Source organism: Bombus impatiens, unplaced genomic scaffold (assembly GCF_000188095.3).
Source record: "Bombus impatiens unplaced genomic scaffold, BIMP_2.2 scf_0151, whole genome shotgun sequence".
Classification (NCBI taxonomy): domain Eukaryota; kingdom Metazoa; phylum Arthropoda; class Insecta; order Hymenoptera; family Apidae; genus Bombus; species Bombus impatiens.
In genome coordinates, this window is record NT_176570.1 from 1,085,431 (window position 1) to 1,106,525 (window position 21,095).

General features: G+C 40.1%; 1 protein-coding gene and 1 long non-coding RNA gene across 4 annotated transcripts; one reads left to right on the forward strand and one right to left on the reverse strand.

The window, feature by feature from the left end:
• The first annotated feature begins 756 nt into the window (after positions 1-756).
• Positions 757-20,996, forward strand: LOC100741495 (serine/threonine-protein kinase Doa). Of its 3 annotated transcripts, none has more exons than XM_024365782.2 (9): positions 757-1,927; positions 14,282-14,360; positions 15,997-16,063; positions 17,451-17,564; positions 18,227-18,317; positions 18,383-18,553; positions 18,996-19,125; positions 19,200-19,450; positions 19,612-20,996. In XM_024365782.2, exons 1-9 carry the CDS (start codon positions 1,760-1,762, stop codon positions 19,822-19,824), a joined length of 1,284 nt encoding a protein of 427 aa, XP_024221550.1. In that variant the 5' UTR covers positions 757-1,759; the 3' UTR covers positions 19,825-20,996. The 3 variants fall into 3 exon arrangements, with proteins under 3 accessions (XP_024221550.1, XP_012237678.1, XP_012237679.1); XM_012382255.3 differs by lacking the exon at positions 757-1,927 and adding an exon at positions 7,031-10,289 and having other exon boundaries at positions 18,374-18,553; XM_012382256.3 differs by lacking the exon at positions 757-1,927 and adding an exon at positions 8,011-10,289.
• LOC117151333 lies at positions 4,976-6,522 on the reverse strand. The gene is made up of 2 exons (XR_004461168.1): positions 6,160-6,522; positions 4,976-5,382 (listed from the first exon to the last, which is right to left on the reverse strand). It is a non-coding gene; the product is annotated as an uncharacterized LOC117151333 (long non-coding RNA).
• Positions 20,997-21,095: the final 99 nt, after the last annotated feature.

Below are 21,095 nucleotides of genomic sequence, written 5' to 3' on the forward strand. Positions count from 1 at the left end.
TAAAATGCGAATATAAATTTCTATATATCTGCAGACTATTCATAAAATTCTATAAAGAGACGCATACAAATTTTTGTCCGCAGATGTACGTCGCATTAAGTTTCTGAATGTCTACAGACTGTTCATAAAATTCTACAAGGCATATACAGACTTTTATTTACAGATGTGCGTCACACAAGGTTTCTGTTCGTGAATGGTTAACAAAATTCTACACGTGGTCACACACGCACACAATGCAATACACGATATATTGAATATAGATATATTAACATAGGATGTCTACACATGGTGCATACGTCCATCATGTACACAAGCCTTGATTTTTGCGGTTAGTCCATTATCTTCTCGTGAATTTTTCACATTGCATTCGATGGAACGTAGATCTGGCGAATCATCCCCCACGTATACAACTCGCTTCTCCTGCGTGTCTCCACTATCGGTATCTATGAAAAGCAAGGATATCCGTGTTGTCTCTTGCGCGTCCCGTTCGACAGACCTCTGGACGATATAAATACGTGGACATGAGCAAAAGAAAAGGATCGATCAAAGAGCAAAGAAGAACGGAATGAAGCGAGAAGAAAAAGTCAAATTCTACATCTATCTTAGGAGGTAGAAGGAGCATAGCGATGGATTTTTGCGGTATTTGAAGACCGTCGATTATCCCATCAAGGAGCGAGCAATGATTTATCATAAATCTGTGGAAATTTCATGAAATTGTAAAATCCAAGTAGAAGAAATGTGTTAGAAAGATGTTAAGCGAACCTTTGGAATTCTTTTTTTATAGACAGAATGTGATAGCGTAAATTGAGTGAGAAAAGTTCAAACAATGCGCGAACGTAACCCGAGAGAAAATAGGAAAAAGAGGAAACGATTTAGTGGAAGAAAAAACCGAAAAGAAGATAGAGGAAGATCGGTACGCGATGCACACATGGGGAATCAACCTCTGGAGAAGGCCGCGATGCAACTAGCGCGGCGACGCGTGTACCCGGAGCAAATGCCGATGATTCTTCTTTCTTAGCCAGCGTCGGCTATTTTCGACCGGCGACTATTTTCGAGGGGGACTCGTCACGCGGTTTCGCCGCGGTTTTAGTGCGAGTTTGCGCCAGATGGCCAGCGCAACACCGTCGTCCTCCGCATCGTCGTCGGGAAACGCGCCGGCAGGGAAGCCGGTTCGCCGGAAGCTGAGGCACCCGCGTAAGACAAAACCATTCTTGCTCCTCCTTCGTGTCGGTTCCAAGAAAATTCCACCACGAATCACCCTGTGGCGGTGGAAGCCGATCGTCCAAACAAGAGGAAAGAAGCCAAGACCCCGGTAATGATCCGGACGTCGATCATCCAGATCTGAATGAAGAGAAATATTTCGTCCATACAAGTGGTACATAAAGTGTGCATTATCAGAGACTGTAGAAAACCAACAGATCTAGAATTTAGAAGAAACAGAGAGATAGAATCTAGAGGTACATATTTACACATCGTCGATTAAGGTAACTCGAGAGATCTCAGCGAGCTGACCCAGAATCGATCACAACCTGGATTTAGAAATACGCGTTGTTCTTGGCAAGATGCGACTGTGAGAGCGACACGAAAGCCTTGTAATCCTACGATACGAAAATTGTACGATTTGCTACGGGAACAGAAGGGAAAGGAACAGACAGTATTGTTCACCCTGGATCATTCTGGAGGCTGGTGCGTGCGTGGCGGCGGCGGTGGCTTGGCTGACGGTGGACCACCCTCGGCTTCGTCCTCGTCGTCGTCGACGATGGCTAGCCAAGAGGTGAACATGTTGATGCCTGGGAACCAGGTGTCGTGGTGGCCCAGGCAGGGATGGGAGCCTTGGGTGCAACGGGGAAATAACGTGGAACCCACCAGGGAACTGGACACCAAGCTCGACGTGACACCAGAGTCGAACGACACATCGATTTCAGAGGTAGCCAACGAAAGAATAGACATTTTTCGAATCTTCATTGGTTTTTTTGAATTTTAGTGAATTTTTCGAATTACCGACGGTCGATAATGATGCAGAGATGTTTAATAGGATTGTTTCTGAGATTTTCGCTAGTCGAGTCATTTTGACTATGGTGAGATATTTGTTGGATATATTTCCTATCGGTCCTATGCATGTGAACTTGTTTTCTCACTTACGTAAAATGATGTGTAAAGCAAAATCATTCAGACGGATATCTCGGTAGGTACATACACTGTCCAACTATGGAGAAACTATGAGCTTTTTTCTACCTTTCAATAGAATATCGACATTTTGTGTCTTAATGCAGTATAAAAGCGCAATAAAGTGCAATATTCTGTTAAGAAAGTAATATATATTGTCTCTACCATAGATTGATTCTTTAACCTGTTAGAAGGGCCAGGTGCAAACGGACCCCCAGTAGAATCTCGTTCTTTAAATCTTATGGAAACAAAAATACGCATTAGAATTTTATCTTTAAATTAGAATAAGATATCTAATTTCAATCGAATATTGAAATAAATGGCAGGATCCGAATAGACCCTATATCTGTTTGATGGGGGTTGACACTTTCTTCCTCCATAGTTGCGCAGCATAACTATTACACCAACACAAAGACATAGGATCTTATTTTACGTCTGTGAAAGGGAAGGGTGGAACGTCGTTGACAAATATCAGGGATAAAACTTACCTAAGCCAGAACTTAGCCTAACACGCGATTCGCCTACGCGTGTACTTGTTTCGGTTGGCCCTCTGCCATAGCGCGACAGCAGCAACGGTGACATGGAACGGGCCAATGAAACAGTCAGAGAGCAAGCGAGTAAAGCGCTAGTTAACCAGCCACTCGCGTTAACATTTAAACGAGCCGGCTGACGACTAGCCCGCCGCGAGCTTTCTAGCTCGCCTCTGCTCTTACGAGGCGATCGTGGCGCACGCGTTTCACGCTTCTTGGTTATATTTGGCAGGCTCGTACGCACGACCACGATAAACACGCGTGCGAACGTCGAGCGGAGAAATACAGTTGGAGATCGCAGTGGTATGGTCGGTTCATCTTCTTTCTTCGCGGCCTTTGTTCTTTCCACTTCCTAGTTGCTTTAGGGATTTGATCCCAAATTCATTGGATAACTCTTTTTCGTTCACAAGTGATCGTTATATGATAATTTTGGTTACAGGTTTGTTTAATTTCAGGGCATTTGTAATTGTAATTTACATCGTATGCCTGTCACAAAGGTTACTAAAGGTATTTAAGATATAAATTATCAATTTTTAGATTGGAATTCTGTCTAGAGTACATGTCTAGAAAGAGGTTTTATGTCGCAATAATTCGTTCACTTCGGAGCTTGACTTGTATCCATTTGTTGTTCAAATTTATTTTCTCTCATTGGCACGATTAATAACTATGCACTGTTTGTGTCGTTTAAGAAGCATAGGTCGCACGCTGTGCGTCAGTAATCGTGTCGGATAAATAGTATAGAATCGTAAACAGTGCGTCTTACGATTATACAAGTTTTATAGAACGCATAGAGTGTGTCATCGTTCGTGTCGAACAAGTATATAGGTCGCACGCTGTGCGTCAGTGGCTGTATCAGACAAGTAACACAGGGCCATAAACATCGTGTCCCGTGATTACTAAATTTCATAAGACGCATAGGGTGCGTCAGCGTTTGTATCGAATAAGTAGTACAGCGTGCGCGTTGTACGTCAGTGGCTGTATCAGACAAGTAGTATAGGGCCATAAACATTATGTCCTGTGATCAGTAAGTTTCATAGGACGCAGACAGTGCGTCATCGTTTGTATCGAATAAGTAGTATAGGTCGCTGTGCGTCAGTGGCTCTGTCAGACAAGTAGTATAGGGCCATGAACGTCACGTTGTTGATTCCGATATACAACTCTACAGGACACAAAGGACGCATCATCGATTGTGTCGAACAAGTAGTACAAAATTTAGCAAAACCAATCGAATAACTGTAAGCTATACTTATTCACTATCTATTTTTAATCACGCGAAATCAAATATATTTCTCAATGGAAAAACAAGTTCCTTATCAACCCTGTTATCAAGCAGATAAACATCGAAGCATGAGATTCGGCTATGGAAGCTCAATGAGAAGGAGAAATCTTGTCAAAAAAATATTCTCATTCTCAGAATGTACGTTACAGAATCGTTTCTAGGCCTCTTCTTCGTTGTAACACAGTCGTGTCTATGGATGTGGAATTTGTTCAAAATATTTCACTGACTAAATATATATTTGCTAGCGGTGATTCTGTGGCGGATAGATGTTTTTAAAACTGGATGTGAAAATTTATCAAACAGCAGTCACTGTACGAGACAGGGACGTATTGTTCGTGTATCGAATGCTGTCATAAACGTTGCGCTTCTTTGTCGTTAAACCAACGTTTACGCGATATTTTCGCGCTAATTCCACCACGTTGGCTCTAAATCATCGTTTTTTTATTTTCCTCTCTCCCGGAAACGGCCGATGATGCACGCAGGCAGAAACGGTTTCCGTTGATGCCAGGAAAGTTCCGCGTGAAACGCGAACTCGTGGGCGAGAATCGAGCATGAACTGCGCCGTTATTTTCTAACGCGACGCGTATTTATACCACTATTTTGTAGGAAACCCGCGACATCGATATCATCGAATCGGCGACCTTGAAGACAAAAGGCCCAGACTTTATTAATAGTTCGCGAACTCTTCCACTGACCAACGTACTTCGCTGGTCCGATGTTTAGAATTTAGAATTCGACGATTTTTTGACGAATAGTGTACTTCGACTATGAAAGAAGCTTTTGATTAACGCGCAATTCACATTTTAACAAGAATTTGAAAAATGTTATGTTTGTTTCTTGATTTATCGACGCAAGAGGCTTATGATTGGTAATCGATGACAATGAATCGGTGAATATTAAAATACAGAGAATGCACAATTATATATCAAGAATCGGAAGTAGAGTACTTGTTACATTATCTAGAAACTGAAGAAAATTTTAGATTCCATTTCTTTACGTGCGTTTAAAAAGACAATTATATAAAGAGCCGCAGTCTATTAATAATCAGTTGATATACAACGATCAAATACTTTCCATAAAGTTGTTCTTTGATATCGTATGACGATTTTTGAGATACAGTATACCCGATTTTTGTTTGCTTATGGAGGAAGTATCTGGCCGATGAGCAATTGGTGAACTGTTTCATATGACGGTGTCCGGCATCTGGTCATTATATTACGAGAATCATCTGTGATCTGAATGATATTTTCAATAATATACAAGTTACAATTAGTAGTATTAGGAATAATATACGACGTATGGATGTATTCACCAGATTTAGATATCACTGCTTGGATATGCCAATATTTTTTCTGTCAGATTAGAACAACCTTCCCTGTCTGACTCATAATTTGTGAATCAATCAACCTGAAGATAAAGTACTTTTCAAGCAAGAAAAAAAAGATTGACCCACATGGTTCGATAAAATGCAAATGTGAATTTTTTTTATCTCGCGTTAGCCCTTAAAAAGCAATTTTATCGTGATATTCTACCAGCAAAGACACGCTAATTCATTTTCTACGCGGTACAAATCACTGTGTTCTATTTTTAATATTTATTCATTTATCGTAAACAAAATTACATGAGCAGAAATAAATAAATTCATTGCTAGACGAGTAAATTATTATTGTTGTAGAAGTACAAGTATTTTCTACGCTATATATCAACTTGTTTTCGTTGGGAGATATAGAAGAAATTGTGTCAATGTTGTTTGACATACCAATAAGTGTATTATACTATCGATAGTCCATTGAGTTTTCACGACCATCAATTGCTTTCCGTCGTTCGAACTTCTCAATAGATGATATTCTTCAAGGTGATGGTAAAATTTGTGTTGCTTATCTATTTTGTCAATTATCACGTTGATAGTTTTACGATTCTCTGAATACTCGCATTGTTCATTAATGGTTCGAGTTTCTTAACGAGTATGTTTACCCCCAAGTAGAAACATATCCACACGATGTTTTGACAACGCGGGAGGCCAATGACACGTTTTAGAGCATCATTGAAATTTAGCTTGTGCCTGCGTACAACGATCTCGCAGAAACTGACGGACCGTGTTCTAATTAACCAAAATTAACTTGGAAGTTCTACGAATACCAATGAACGTAACGATAATAATAAACATCGATAGCCAAGCCATACCATGCTGCATCGATAGTTCGCTTCTTGGGCTCCAACATCAAAATCTTCTCGATGGTGTAACGATCTCGCAAAAATCGATTGGCAGCGTTCTAACGAACCAAAAGCCAAACTAGAAATTCTACGACTACTAATGAACACCGATAATGAACACCAATAGTCAAGCCGTCGTACTATACAGCATCGATTCTCGCCACCTCTTGCACTCCAACGTCAGAATCTTTTCGATGGTGCAACGATCTCGCAAAAACCGATGGAGCGCGCTCTAATTACGCGCAATACGTATATCCGTCACCGGCATAGATCGGAATTTAATGCCACGAAAGCTCCGTTGCTCCCGTTCGAACCGCGCTCCTCCTCCGATTTCGTAATTTCTATATGTGTCAAGGTGCGCAGCGGAGAGACAGAAAACGAACGAGAGACTAAGAAACATCAGGCACGCGTGTGCGAAAACGCCCCCCTATTCATACAGCACATCGTCATGTACAGTCCATGGGCATCGAATTAGGATCACTCGAAACTTACGATAGTTTTTACCTTTTTAGTAAAATAGAGAGGTGCGGTAGAATTTTAATGGAAAATGAAATTAATTCATTTATATATTAATTTGTCTCCATTTGAGGATTATACGTTTTTGCGTATGCTTCGTTATATAGGATCTTTATATTATCTTTACTGTCTTGGTAAACATTTTTCTTGGCCAAATTGTGCGGAATCTTTGTTCCCGAATCTGATAACGTAACAGTAAAAAATAAGTACAGAGGATTAACTAGGCTTAGAGATATCTTTAATGGCATTTTTTATGGCAAAATGGAATAATAAGTGAAACGAATTAAATAATTGATTGTGTATGTATTTAATAATAATTTTTACAATTCAGGACAATTTGCTTTTTATCTGACATAATACCAGTATATATGACATACACTGAAAAGTCTTAAGCACCTTTTATTCTTCACAAATCTTCGATATCTGATGTAGATCGTGAACTTCAAACGATATAAATGTACTTTCTAGTGAACCTGTTAATCCATTAATCGGTTCTTTTGTCATACACAAAATGCCACATTAGATGGTGTTTGTTTACGTCCTTTAGTGATCATTTAATATTTCTCGGTCTGAAGCAAACAGGTGATAATTAGCCTGAGACTTTTGAGCGAGATTTGCCGCGGTTATTCTCCAAATAAAGTTTCTACGCGTAGTCCTAATTCGACAGTCCAGGAACTGTAATAACCGATGAAACACTCGAAAGTGAAAATCCATGCACTCGAAACAACCTACGTACAATACAATTTCGATTCCTACGACATATCGACTTGGCGAGAACACGACCGTACCGCGTCATAATAACCAGAACCTTAAACGCCATCGGTGACAATGATGCACCGTAAGCTTCTTCCGACCTCGTCGTGCACCAGGAAGCGGTGACGTTGCCAAGACCCGATCCTGAGGAGCGTGCCGAACTTCGCCATTCCGAATAAGCGAGGGACAAATTTACGTAATACTCTACCACTCTCTCCTCTTCGTCTCTTCCTTCCTACTGGTTCCTTTCTGTTCCTCATCGCAGCACGGATTATTCGTTTTCGTACACGACAGAGAGAGAGAGAGAGAGAGAGAGAGAAATAGATATCGGTAGAAAAGAGGAACGAGGTACGAAGAGTTTGGAGGAAGAGAGGCAGAGATAGATGTAGAATGGTCGGAGAGTGTAGCTCACCACCGCTGCCCGGTATTTTTAGTGCGACGAGAGTATTTGGCGGGGCGCACCGAATCCTCCTCCTCGTCTTCGTGAACGGTCGACGTCGGCCGTCGTCTCCGTGACCGCCGTTGTGGTCGTGCTTCTCTTTAGTGCCTTCGTCGGCGTCCCTGTTGCACGATGCTCGCACCTACGGCCGAGTGATGAACCTGCGGCCAGGTCCGCGTCGAAATTCTCCGGCAATCGTCGCTGGATCGCTTTTCTAATCTTCCGAGTAATCTGTATAATCCTTCAATCTCTCGTTCGTCTTCTGTATATTGGCGCGCGTGTGTGTATGTGTGATTTTGCAGTTGAATCTGTGAGTCGATTGTTGTTTCTCGCAGCCGTTGTGCGATACAGGGTGAAGATACGTCGCTTGTGTCACGCTGAGAACACTCCGCAAGCTCTAACGGCACGACCTTGAAGCCTGTTGTAACCGCGGTCCGAAGAGCTGTCTCGCGTTGGATATTCGAGGAAACGCACGCGAGGGAAAACTGACGCGTATCGAATCGCGCGATTCAAAGTGCGAAAACAAACAGAATTACCGGAGGAAGCTGCCGTGTGGAATGTAGTCGGGGAAGTTGAATTCCATTGAATTGTTGCACGAAGAGTTTCTTAGATCAACTTTTCTAAAAATCGCTATCGAAATCAAAGACTCGGTCGTCAATCAAACATTGGATCGTTGGCTGGAGATTCTCCACGTGGCTTTAGTCGAAATCGAAACTTTAGAATTAACAATCGATTAATCAGATCGTTGAATGAACATCTTTTTGTTGATTTGGATCGAAATCGAACACTTGCAAGCACTAAATCGTTGAACGAACAGTTTGCTATTTGTTTCTATTGAAATCGAAGATTTGGAAGCAGTGGCCAAGCACCGGACCATTGAATCGACAGTTTCCTATTTGGTTTCTATCGAAATCTATCGATTACATTGTTGGGCGAAGATCTTCCACTTGGTTTTCGTCGAAATCCAAGTTTTGGAAGTATGAACTAGTTACTTAGACGAGGAATTTTGTATTTGCTTCTGACAGGTATCGTTAAACCATCGATCAAACTGTTGGAAGATTTTCTACTTTATTTTCTTTAGGTTTACTAAGATTTCTCATGAAGATAAAAGGTTTGAAAGAATCAACCAATCGAGCGGATAATTGGACGAAGATTTTCAACTTACCTTTGACAGAAATCGAAACCTTACAACTGTAGATCGATTAATCGGCCTATAGAGAATTTTCTACTTGATTTCCATCGAAATCGAAGGTTTATAAGGATTAATCAGAACAGATAACCGCGTGGGCGTCGAAACTGTGTCTCGATGTTCATCTTCGCGCCACGCGACAACATGTCGACGTCTCGTCAAGGTTCGACGGGTCGGCGAAGTCGATACGCGCGCTCTTCGACCACGACGAGCGTCACTCAGCTCCTCAGCGACTCGTGTTCGAATCTCCTACAACGATTAACCACCAGAGTACGAGGAATGTCTACGGTGAACGACAACGTGGGGAACAAACCATCTGTTACAAGACCATCGCCGATCGTCAGTCAATTGAACAGCGCAAGAGCGCGTTTAGAGGACAAGTACTGTACAATCCTTGACAAATATTCGAGAAAGAAGCATCACGATCACACGGATCGACCGTCCATCGAGTACAGACGCACTCGCGAACGAGATCGAGATCACGCTTATTATCGTCGCGAAGACAGCCCGTTTGTCCGCGACGAGAAGACCCTGGAACCTTCGATGACCCGAACCGTGATCAAGAGCCAAACCAACGTAGTGCTCTCGGAAAAAGCGTATCCCTTCGTGAGGTCTCCCACCGCGAAAGAGTTCAAACGCGAGAAAACACCCGGCTATCATCGTGTAGACAAACACGCTTTACAAAATTCAGACGCATATCGTAGATACGGAAGACACAAATCTGGCCATGCGGAGACGCGTACGAGAAAAGTGAGGCCGTATAGAAACGGTAAAAGCGAGCAACTGGAATCTTCGTCCGGTGCTCTTCGAATAGTTCGACCGATGAAAGTGGAGCCTTTGGTGTCGAAGGAGAAGAAGGACGATGATCCTGACAAGACACCAACGAGTAGCGTAGTTAGAGAAAACGTCAACGATGTCAGCGTCCTTCCGATCATCGATTCCGAGGAAAGTGATCCAGCGATCTCCGAGAGAGTAGCGAAGAGGAAGGAGATACAGAGTTTGATCGAGAAGTACGCTGCCATGGAAGAGACTTACAGTCAATTGGCTGCAGGAGGTCAAGTGAAGATGAGGCCTAGCACCACAGATATAATCGCCAGCAAGTATAGGAAGAGTACTCGTCAAAGCGAGCGAAAAGACGCGTCGAAGAGCGCAATGGCCGCGAGTGTCGTTAACAACAACGCGGACACGGTCCAGCACGCGATTGTAAGTTGTCGAACCGCGGGTTTCTATGGGTTTCTCTGACGGCTGTCGATCGTGGATGAACGTTGTTCTGATCAGTCCCCGTTGCTGCTGCTGTGTTGTTGCGTGCCACCTCCTCCTGCCGCACACATTCCTCTCTCACAGCTGTTTATGCGTCTCCGCTCGAGTTAACAAGTCCAACCCTTGGCTGGCGATTCCAGAGCCGCGATGATCTACTAATCGATACTTGTGTTTGTACGGCGTCCATCCGAGAGATAGTTATTGGGTCGTTCTATAAGTCTTGACGCTTCTTCTCTCTCATCGATCTTCAACGAACGTTATTCTTTACGTAAGAAGCATACGGCTTTTTCATTGTTTGCTTCTTTCATCGGTGTTTGGTATTTAACAGGCGTGAATTTGAACTTGCATCTTTGATCGAAGATGGAACGGCGAAAGAACGGCAAGTGAGAGCTTAAATCAAGGGAATTTAGTTTAGTTTAGTTAGTTTAGTTTAGGAAATTTTAAGAAGATCGATAGAACAGCGAAAGTATGGCAATCGAAAGCTCGAATTGAGAGTATGCGACGCGTCTGTTTTCTGAATGGACACTTGGTACTTAATAGGCGTGAATTTGATGAAGATTGATGAAATAATGAAAAAATAGCAACCGAGAATCCAATTAAGACTGTATGCTTTCTGAATTATTAAAAAAAAAAAAAAAAGAAGAAGAAGCGAAAGTGGAAATTAAAGATTTTAATTTGATCGTTTTAAAAACTCCAGATGTAAAGACACGCCAACGATGGTTTTTCCAAAGTTCCAAGCAGGAAATTCTAAAACTTCTTTGCTCGGATCCTGAATCAGATACGTTCGATGAATTAAGAATAGAAACGTTCGTATTTAGACGAAAAAGGTGACAGGAAACGAGGTAGTAGAACGCGTTGACGATTGAGCTCATAGTACTTTTCTGCAATTTCGCGTCAAAGTTTAGCAAAAAAGCGACGAGATTTATAAAACGACCTAATACAATGATACGAATTTTGGTTCGTCATCCAAGAATCGTATTCCTGAATTTTTCTCGCGTTTTCGAGCTATCTTATCGAGACTCGTGAGTTACTAGCCTGTCGTTATTAGGAATAGAGAATTAGGTTTGGTATTTGATAGTCACGTGGTGCTTCGAAAGGTAATTGAAAACCCCAAAATTCGTATAATTGGTAAATCAGACGTAACGAGATTATAATGATCGATCGAGTAGTTTGATCGGTTGAGATTTTAAGAGACTCGTTCCATCATCGGTATCATAAATCGTTAGTATTGTTTTACTGCCTGTAGGCATTCAGACATTTTATATGCAGCTACAGGTCTGCAAGCAAAATCTGTAAGCTGTATACACTTTTAGTTATTTAAAGCAACATTTTGAAGCCTCTTGGGTTGGGATTTTGTTCACCTCTGTCGTCTCACGTCGTCTTTGTAGGAGAAAGAATTTTTCTTTTTTTACCTCGCTCTTGAAACAGAAGACGACACATCAGGGTGGGGAGAGTCGACTTTATTCGACAGTAAGGCTCGAACAATACTGATTTAGTGCGTTTCATTTATTTTCTACTGATTCCAATCTAAGTATCCATTTTATCTTCGACTCGTCGACAATACGCAACAATAAAGATAGATTATTAGAGTTTACAATTAATTTAATTGAAAATATGTACAGTATATTTAGAGTCTGGATTTCCAGTCTGTGGGTTCCAAGCACCAGTGCTCGGCATAGTTATTTTTATAGAAAATTTCTTCGCAAAGATTTCTAACGCTTATCTATTCCACTATAGCTGCATACATTACGCTATCAATGTTAGTTTTAATACTGACTTTTGATAAACGAAGGCAGATTATGTTATCCATGTAACTTAATTATGTTATCCGTGTAACTATCACGTTAGATTAGAGATTATATTCTTCTAGATCTTTATTCTTATACATCTATTCTTAACTATTAACTAATCTATTTTATTTGGCTGTTATAAAAGAGGATCCCACTTAATGAGGATTGGGAAACGCTTCTAGAGCATTCTAACTCTTTGAAATATCTCAAATCATCGTAATACTCGGCTAATGTCTTTCGAAGCATCACTGAATATTCGTACCAGGATGATAAATCCGTTTTAACAAGAAAACTTAACTATATGTTATAGTTACGTAAGTGAATTTTTTTTTCCTCTGGCCGACTGACTTACTGCGATGCCGCGTCGGCGCGTTGAAAAATTCTCGATCTCACGCTCGATGTTCGACTAATCCGAAATAATTGCGCGTTGGCACCGTGTCAACGATCCATCGAAGCTGCAGTGTATTCAGCAAGTTGTTATCGAGTTTAGCAAACTGTAATTTGTAATATCTCTTCAAACCATTGATGGGATAAATTTTCTCTAAAACATTTTTCTATACGTACGCGTTCTTAATTAATTCAATAATTAAACCTTTACACATATATTATGTATTTTCAAAATGTGTTTTCGCGATGAAAAACATTTCTATTTAATCGATAAGGATCGATAGAGTACCACAGTTTTGTCCCCTCGTTCTTCAAAAAAAAAAGAAAAAAAAAAGAAAAGAATCGTTTCAGTTCATGTATAGTAGTTCATGCATCGAGTCAGTTTGAATTCGCGCGTCGATAAGGTAGACTCGAAGTGTCGATCGATCGATCCGCACTGGCGCGCCGTACGAACGTGTCACGACGGTCGATCGAAACGACGGATCGAGCGTCGTGGCGCGTTCATTTGGCGCATTCACGTAAGTACACCGAGTTTCTACAGATTATTGAAGATTAACATAAATATTGAGAAAAAATATATAGTAGAGAAAAGACGACCTCTCCGAGCATGTTAGAGAAAAGAATAATACGTGACGAGCGCACTCGAGAGAAGCTGTCCGACATTTTTTCATTCATCGATCTTTATCCCTGTAAATGAATTCAATCTCTAATTCAATGCATATAAACGAGAAAGTAATATTCTATTTCGATATTTACGCGTATATTTTAGATATCCATTTTCGTATATTCCATACGCTAAAGTAAGACAGCTCCTTCGATGCAATGTACAAAGTAACTAACTTTAACACGAGTATAAGAGTTTAGGAAAAAAACAAGATCTAAGTAAAAAAAGCAATAGAAACGATATTCCTATATCTTTAGAAAAAAAAAGTAAAAGGTAACAAATGAGACATAATGATCGTAATATAATAATCATATTCGTAAATTTTAAAAAAGTAATAATAGTAAGAAATGACAAAATATGTTCGCTTTGTGCCGATGGTAAAATTCGTAACCGCAACTTTCTGACTTGGCAAACCATTTTGCCCTCTCCCCTTTCTCTCTGATTGTTGGGTTACCATCTCCGTTGTAATGGAATGGAATGGAATGGAAACGGATATGGCACACGGATTGGTCACTATGGTCTCGACTGGGCGCTCGGATCGGGTGGTTCGATGATGACCGATGACGATGATGTATCCCCCTACTTCCTCCCCACCGACACACTCGTACGTTCGTCCGTGCTTACACACGTCCTCTACCGCGTGTTACACGGGTCTCCGCCCTCGTGGTGGTGGTGGTGGATGACGGTGTGTGGTGGCGATCGGTTGATGCGACGGCTCTTGGATGTGGACACTCCAACGTCTCTTCTTCTCGGCCACAATGGGATCTCACGCTCTACCCTGCAACGTCAACGATGACCGACAACTTGGCCGACTTACGTGTGGTGGCCATTGACCACACGCAACCTATCAACGTGCGAACCACAACGACTACGTCTTCTCTGGTCCAATCAACTGGTGAATCGTCGATCAACGTTACGACCGCTGGGGAAATTGGTTCTCTGTCGGGGCTCTTCGTCATGAAACCGAACACACTGGGACTGACCGTCGGACCGACCAATGTGATCCGGACCAACCAAACGGTGCACTCCACACCACTGATTGGGTCCTCTGTTGGCACGCGCCGCTGATACCGATTCCACCGGCCCATATGTAGAGCCCACGACCGCCCTCCGTCGAGGACGACGAAGACGGCCACCTTGTTTACCAATCCGGCGACATCCTGGCAAATAGATGTTCGTGAATACGTGAATACACTCATTGTAGTAGATTTAAGCAAGCCTCAGATCGATTGGTCGATCGATCGATCGGATCGGTTACCCACGGTATCTGCCCATGGTCTCTCTTTGCCTCTTCTCGCCTCTGCTTCCCCTTTCTTTTTCTCTTGTTCTCAAACTTCTGTGTTGTAGAATTTTTCCAACTTGCCTCTGTGTATTTCGTTGTGTATGCTTGTTTCAGGTTGATCCATTTCGCAAAATTGTTCCTCGACGTTGTTCTATTTGTTTTAGTTTGACAAATCCTTGATTCTTCTTCGTGATTGCTCTGTGTCTGATAGTCGAGAGAATATTGGATACTTCCTTAAAAATTCTCTGTCTGTCTTAATCGAAAAGGGTTGATTCTCCTTTCACATCGATTTCTGTCCCTTTTAATCATCTCTTTCAATTAATGTTTGTTAATGGGTTTACGGTATAAGGGGTTCCGCAAATGACTTTAGATGGTTGGAAGGTTTGGCAACACGTGTTCGTCGTAGCGATCTTCTTCCTGTTACGAATATTCGTTTTCCTCCACCCTACACATCGTAATCGACGAGTATATCCAATATATATATATATATATAGTGCAAATTGATCAACTCTTGCTACCTCAAACATATCCAAACTAGCTCAAACATGTTCAAAACACTCTAAAACGTTACTGTGTGACTAATTTCTCTATAACCACTACTTAAATATCTTTCCCACTATCATGTACTACTACTTCCAAATACTTCTAAATATACTGGATTTCTCATTAAAGTATACCACTGTTTCAAGTATACCAGAGAATTTTCAGAATCCACTATTCGCATATATGTCTCTGAGAGTACAAATACAGCAACTTTCTCGGAATGCTATTTGCAATATAAATTCCTCTTCTCTTGTATCGAGCTTTCATTCCTGTCATTGAAGATGAAATGTCGGAGCCAGAGAGAGACAGAGAGGCGAAGGAAGGAGGAGAGACAAAGAGAGATCACGCTTGCGCTATCTCGTCGATACGTTTTCTTCGGGATGACGTGTTCCCCTGTCTTTGAACAGGCGCACGAGGACATTGGACATTCGCTCTCATTATTCCGATGGCTTTTCACACAACGTTTCCAATGCATCCAGCCTATTCAAGGCTGGAACAGTGACAGAGAATAGTGTTGACGTCGGGTTTTACACGTGCATCCGGATGTGATAGTCAATGTTATGTCCTCAGGCTGCCAATTTTTTACGATTAGGGTACCTCGGCCTTTAGGAGAGCAGCAGTTCCGATCGATAAAACATAAAGTTCTAACGATACCGTTTTTTTCACTTAAATCATACATCCGTTCACAACGTATGGCGTACAGAACACACATCGGCCGAACGTCCAACAAGAAGTGCGTCTCTGTTGTTCTTCTCTTATCTTCGTTAGAATTTTCTTAGAAATCGTTTGATATATATATATGTATGAGAAATTTATCATCGATGAGAAAAAGAATATGTTAAATGTTGTTCGAGATAGTCCATCGATGATAAATTTAGGTTTTAGAGTCGAGGGCAGGGCCTTTATAGAGCAACACGGACGATCCTTCCATGGACGGGAGGTCTTTGATGTATTCGGACGCTTATCTATCTTTTTACATTGCAGATAAAGTACTGGCCACCCTAGGAGAGGGTACTTTTGGAAAAGTTGTCAAGGTTAAGGACTTGCAAATGTAAGTGGCAGCTAATGTAACTACTACATAGGTAACCTACCTCGGGTCTGCGTTTTTCTATTTTTCTTTAGTCTCCTTTTTATATACAGAATGGCTTACTGTTAAGATGTCGAATAAATTCCTCTATGCTATATGTGTTAAAAATTTTGTTTCAGGTTTTGGGAATTTATAATGGAAGTATTTGCGGAGCAACGTAAGGCAATAATCGAATTTTGTTTCTGAAGTTCAGTGCTGTTGTCTTAAAGTAGGGAATATACATTTTCTATTTTTACGCAAGGGATTTGCTTGTACAACTAGGAATATATCATTTGGCCCGGCAGATTCAGCTAAAGGAACCTGTCAGTGATTTACTACGAGAAACCACATCATTCGACTGAGTTTTACCATACGTGATAGAGAAAATCCGTAATAATTTCGACAATTTTGTATCAATTACAATTTCTAAAATTTGCTTGCACGCGTTTATCTTGTTACCAAACTTGTTACCGTGCAAGACAATTTATTATCACTGGTAACTTGCAACAAAGCCTGTAAGATTCCAAATTGGCAAGACAGTCTTTAAATGCATGTTCTTGGCTCTGTCCAAATACTTTGCTTGACATATGTATTCGATATTTTCCTTAATACACATCGAACATGGTTCTCTGACTTGTTGCAAATCGCTGACAAACTCTTGTTGCTGGAGACAACAACAAACTCTGTGTGTTACTAACTTTATGGACATATTCACGACATAAAAATTAGGCGATACAGCGTTAATTTAAAAAAATGGTATTTAATTACTTTTGTTGCTCTGTAGTAAATGCTTCCGTAATGAATCTCCACTATGTGAAACACAATTTTTTTCAAACATTTAAGACACGCGTAGAAGAATCTATTCTGTTTTGATAGTAAAGTAATTTATAGATTATCCTGTACTTATCCTGTCCTACTCTGATTTCCTCCAAGTTCCTCCTGACTTTTCTTTCTGGGATATTCTTTTTGTTGATCCTGACTTTCTGTCCACTCAGAACAACATGCACCAAAGAAAATCGCAAAGGTGCGTGGCGCGACTCGAGTCATAGCAGAGTCAGAAATAGCCGTGCCGCAGTGTCACAAAATGACGCGCAAGTAGTCGCAATAATAGGATGGCCTTGCACTTTGTTTTACGGGCCTCGACGGGCGAACGAATTGTCACGAAATCGCTCGTCGGGATGCCGATCAGGGGAGAATTTCTTTGAACCATTTTTCACATTCTTCTTTCCTTTCTTTCTTCTCTCCTTTGTCGCGTTTTGGACGTGCGCGCTTTTGTGTTTCGTTATGTATATACGATGATGTTACCGACCATGTGGATTATTGGCGGTCCGGTGGACAGTGTCGTCTAATAAAAGTACAATGACGTTTGCAGGGATCACGTGATGGCGCTGAAAATCATCAAGAACGTAGAGAAGTATAGAGAAGCCGCGAAGCTCGAAATAAATGCCTTAGAGAAAATTGCGACCAAGGATCCGGAAGGCCAACAGTTAGTATTTGCGTGGTTTTTCGACCTGGTGGGGACTGGACCGCGGCGAGTAGAAGAGGGCGATTCTTCGTGTAAAAATAAGCTGAAAATTCTGCGGCGAAATTTCCGCCTACAAAGACTCAATTTTTCTCTTTTTTGTCTGAGGAAATTTAGTTTAAGTTTACTTAATTGTAACTTTAGAATATGAGGTATTATTTGGTTTAGGAATTGTTAAAATTTGTACAAATTATATTTAAAACTTTGGAAGCAGAAGGTAATGTAAATAGAATGTTTACATTTTGCACTATGCTATAATATAGTAGAGATGAAGCAGCGTACTACAATCTCCTAACGTTATTAATAGCAGCAATGTTCAATAAATAAGACCAAAATATTACAATTAAATTTAATATTCAATGCAATATGGATAAGAAATTAAGAAAAATTTGATTAAACTGCTGAAGTCAGCAGTGTGTGAAGTAAATTACATTTGATCTAATTATGTACAAATAATCTTTCGATATGCGTGAAATGATTTCAAAAGATAAAGCAGAACAATCAGTTTATATTTACGTAAAAGAATCGCCTTCTACTTGCTAGCACCATTCTTCCTGCCTATGTATATTTTTACAAATAGTGAATTTGTTTCTTGCGTTCATCTAACATTTTATTGTTACTTTCAGCTTGTGTGTGAAAATGCTCGATTGGTTCAATTATCACGGACACATGTGCATCGCCTTCGAAATGCTTGGGCTTAGCGTCTTTGATTTCTTGGTATGTATGGCATATTTATCAAATAACGTATCGATTCCATATTCCTAACTGTTTAGTATCTACAGAGGGATAATAGTTACCAGCCTTATCCATTAGAACATGTCAGGCATATTGGGTATCAACTTTGCTACGCCGTCAAATTCTTGCATGATAACAAACTTACGCACACCGATCTGAAGCCAGAAAATATATTGTTCGTAGACTCCGATTATGAGACCATATATAGTAGCAAAAAGGTGAGCCATGATTAGATTTTTCTATATTATCATGGGACAGTTTATTATGTCACTTGGAATAGTGTAGCTCTATACTTATGAATATTCTATTTATAAAATAGTGCAATTGAATGTTGAAATGGAATTAATAATTGTACTCCATTTATTTTTACTTAACACGTTCTATACATTCGTGTCAGTAAAAGGTATGCATGTGTTAAAGTACGTTAAATTGAAAAGCATCCAACTTTCTTTACTTAATTTATTTCAGATCTATTTATATGCTAGAGATATTTGTTTTTAATTCTCTCTAATTATTAATCGAACTGCAAATAAATTGACAGTAAAGTATTTAATGCTGCATGATTCTAAGTGACGCTTGCATTATATCAATTAAGTAAAAAATAAATGTAGGATAAAATATAGTGTTCTAAGTGTGTAAAAAAAGTTTCTACTTTTTAAGCGGAGAGACATTAGGCGCGTAAAACGAACAGATATTAGACTCATCGATTTCGGTAGTGCTACATTCGACCATGAACACCATAGTACGATCGTTAGTACAAGACATTATAGAGCGCCCGAAGTAATTTTAGGTGAGTAACCTTCGTAAAATCAGCTGTTCAGATTACGAAATTCTTATTATTGATTCGTTACCCGTTTTGTATAGAATTAGGATGGTCTCAGCCTTGTGACGTATGGTCGATTGGCTGCATCCTCTTCGAATTGTACCTGGGTATTACCTTATTCCAAACACACGACAACCGCGAGCACTTAGCGATGATGGAACGTATACTTGGCACGATTCCACATCGTATGGCCCGTAAGACTAAAACTAAATACTTCTATCATGGCAAATTAGAATGGGACGAGAAGAGCTCAGCCGGTAGATATGTACGTGACAATTGCAAACCTTTACACGTAAGTAATTAGTCATTGTTCTAAATATATTATACTAAATTACATAATTATCTAAAAGTGTTTATTTTCCTATAAATAACAAATACTGCGTATGCGGTGAACGGATCTTCTAATTTAAAATTACCTTTAAATGTTAATGTATTTTCATTTTGTATACGCAGCGTTGTATGCTTTCGGACGATGAAGAACATCGACAACTATTCGATCTCGTCCAAAAAATGTTAGAATATGAACCTTCTCAAAGGATAACACTAAAGGACGCGCTGGCACATTCTTTCTTTGATGCGTTACCTGCACATCAAAGATTACCAGATCTTCGGGCAGCAGGCGATTCTCAACAAAGTCATGAACGATCACATTCTCTCTCACGATGAAGCTAGGAAAGGGACCGACTTCCGTACTGGACAGACACTCTACGGTCAACGACGTTATTGTCCCACGTCGTTAATCTGATAAGTCTTATAAGACTGTATCTTTCCGGTTATAACAAGATTCGATGACATAAACCGAATAACTAAACGAATTTAAACAAGTAGATAAAAAGAAAGGAAAAGAAGAAAAAAGGCTCGAAATTTTATTAGAAAATGTAATTAAATTTGTTAGCAACGATCAACGACGTTGATTAAATTGCAAAATTGTATTGTTTATTAACAGTGTAAAATAAAAGAAAAAAAGCAGTAGTACAATGGTGCTGTGGGACTCAGATTCGATATAATTTATGATAGATTATCGAGAATGATCACATGAAAAATACACCAAGTTACCATTCTTATCTCCAATTGCGAGATATTAAAATTGGTAGATGACGTAATGTGACTTGACGAGGTAGGTCCCTATTAATGGTTTGCATAAAGACCAGCGTGTCTGCTCAGTGTAGGGTTATAAAGTCCCGCGACACTGTTAACATTTTCTAAACGCTCTTCTGTACATTTTATCCCTTAATTTTATTACAATGTTATTATGCAACAAAGTTTGGAGTAAAGAAGGGTCGCAGTTTATACTCTGTTTGTTATAGATTGATGACCATGGCGTGTTTAGTAGTAAGAAAAAGATTTAGCATTAAGAAATAAGTAAATATATGCGTACGTGTTGACACTAAGATTAACGAAAAAGAGAAAGTGAGAGCGAGAAAGGGAGGGAGTGTGTGAGAAAGAAATTCATTGGACGCCAATTCATCGTCGTAAAATACAAGTGTTAATGTTTTCAGAAAGCATCAAAATACCGCATATACGATTTATTTTAGAAAATGCGCTAGATCATTTTTAGAAACTTTTGGATAAAGCTGATGAAAACTTGTTTCATTTTTTTTCCTTTTTGGTTTAATGCATATCTAAATTTTGTGCATAATCTTACGATATTACAGACAATCATGTGTATTTTACGTTTCATCAATCCGATCAGAAGGCTGAAATGGATTGATTGAATGGCACCTCCTAAATACTGAGAATTTTACGCGTGCGTCGCATATAATCCTTAAGAATAAATGCGAACTCACGTACCTAAGAACGCCTCTGCTTTTATTTTGTTTAATGGAGGAATAAGTTCTGAAGAATTACGAAGCTCCTAAACAATGTAAATCTCGTTTGACTCTTTGTTTTCTTATACATACGACGAAAATTATCACATTCTGCTGCTCGTACAAAAT

What these genes read in the sequence shown, in the direction of transcription:
- LOC100741495 (XM_012382255.3), top strand. Translation starts at nt 9,204, where the DNA reads ATGTTCATCTTCGCGCCACGCGACAACATGTCGACGTCTCGTCAAGGT. An exon ending in AAGGATCCGGAAGGCCAACA is followed by an intron (nt 17,565 to 18,226) that starts GTTAGTATTTGC and finishes TGTTACTTTCAG; the next exon opens with CTTGTGTGTGAAAATGCTCG. An exon ending in AGCGCCCGAAGTAATTTTAG is followed by an intron (nt 19,126 to 19,199) that starts GTGAGTAACCTT and finishes CGTTTTGTATAG; the next exon opens with AATTAGGATGGTCTCAGCCT.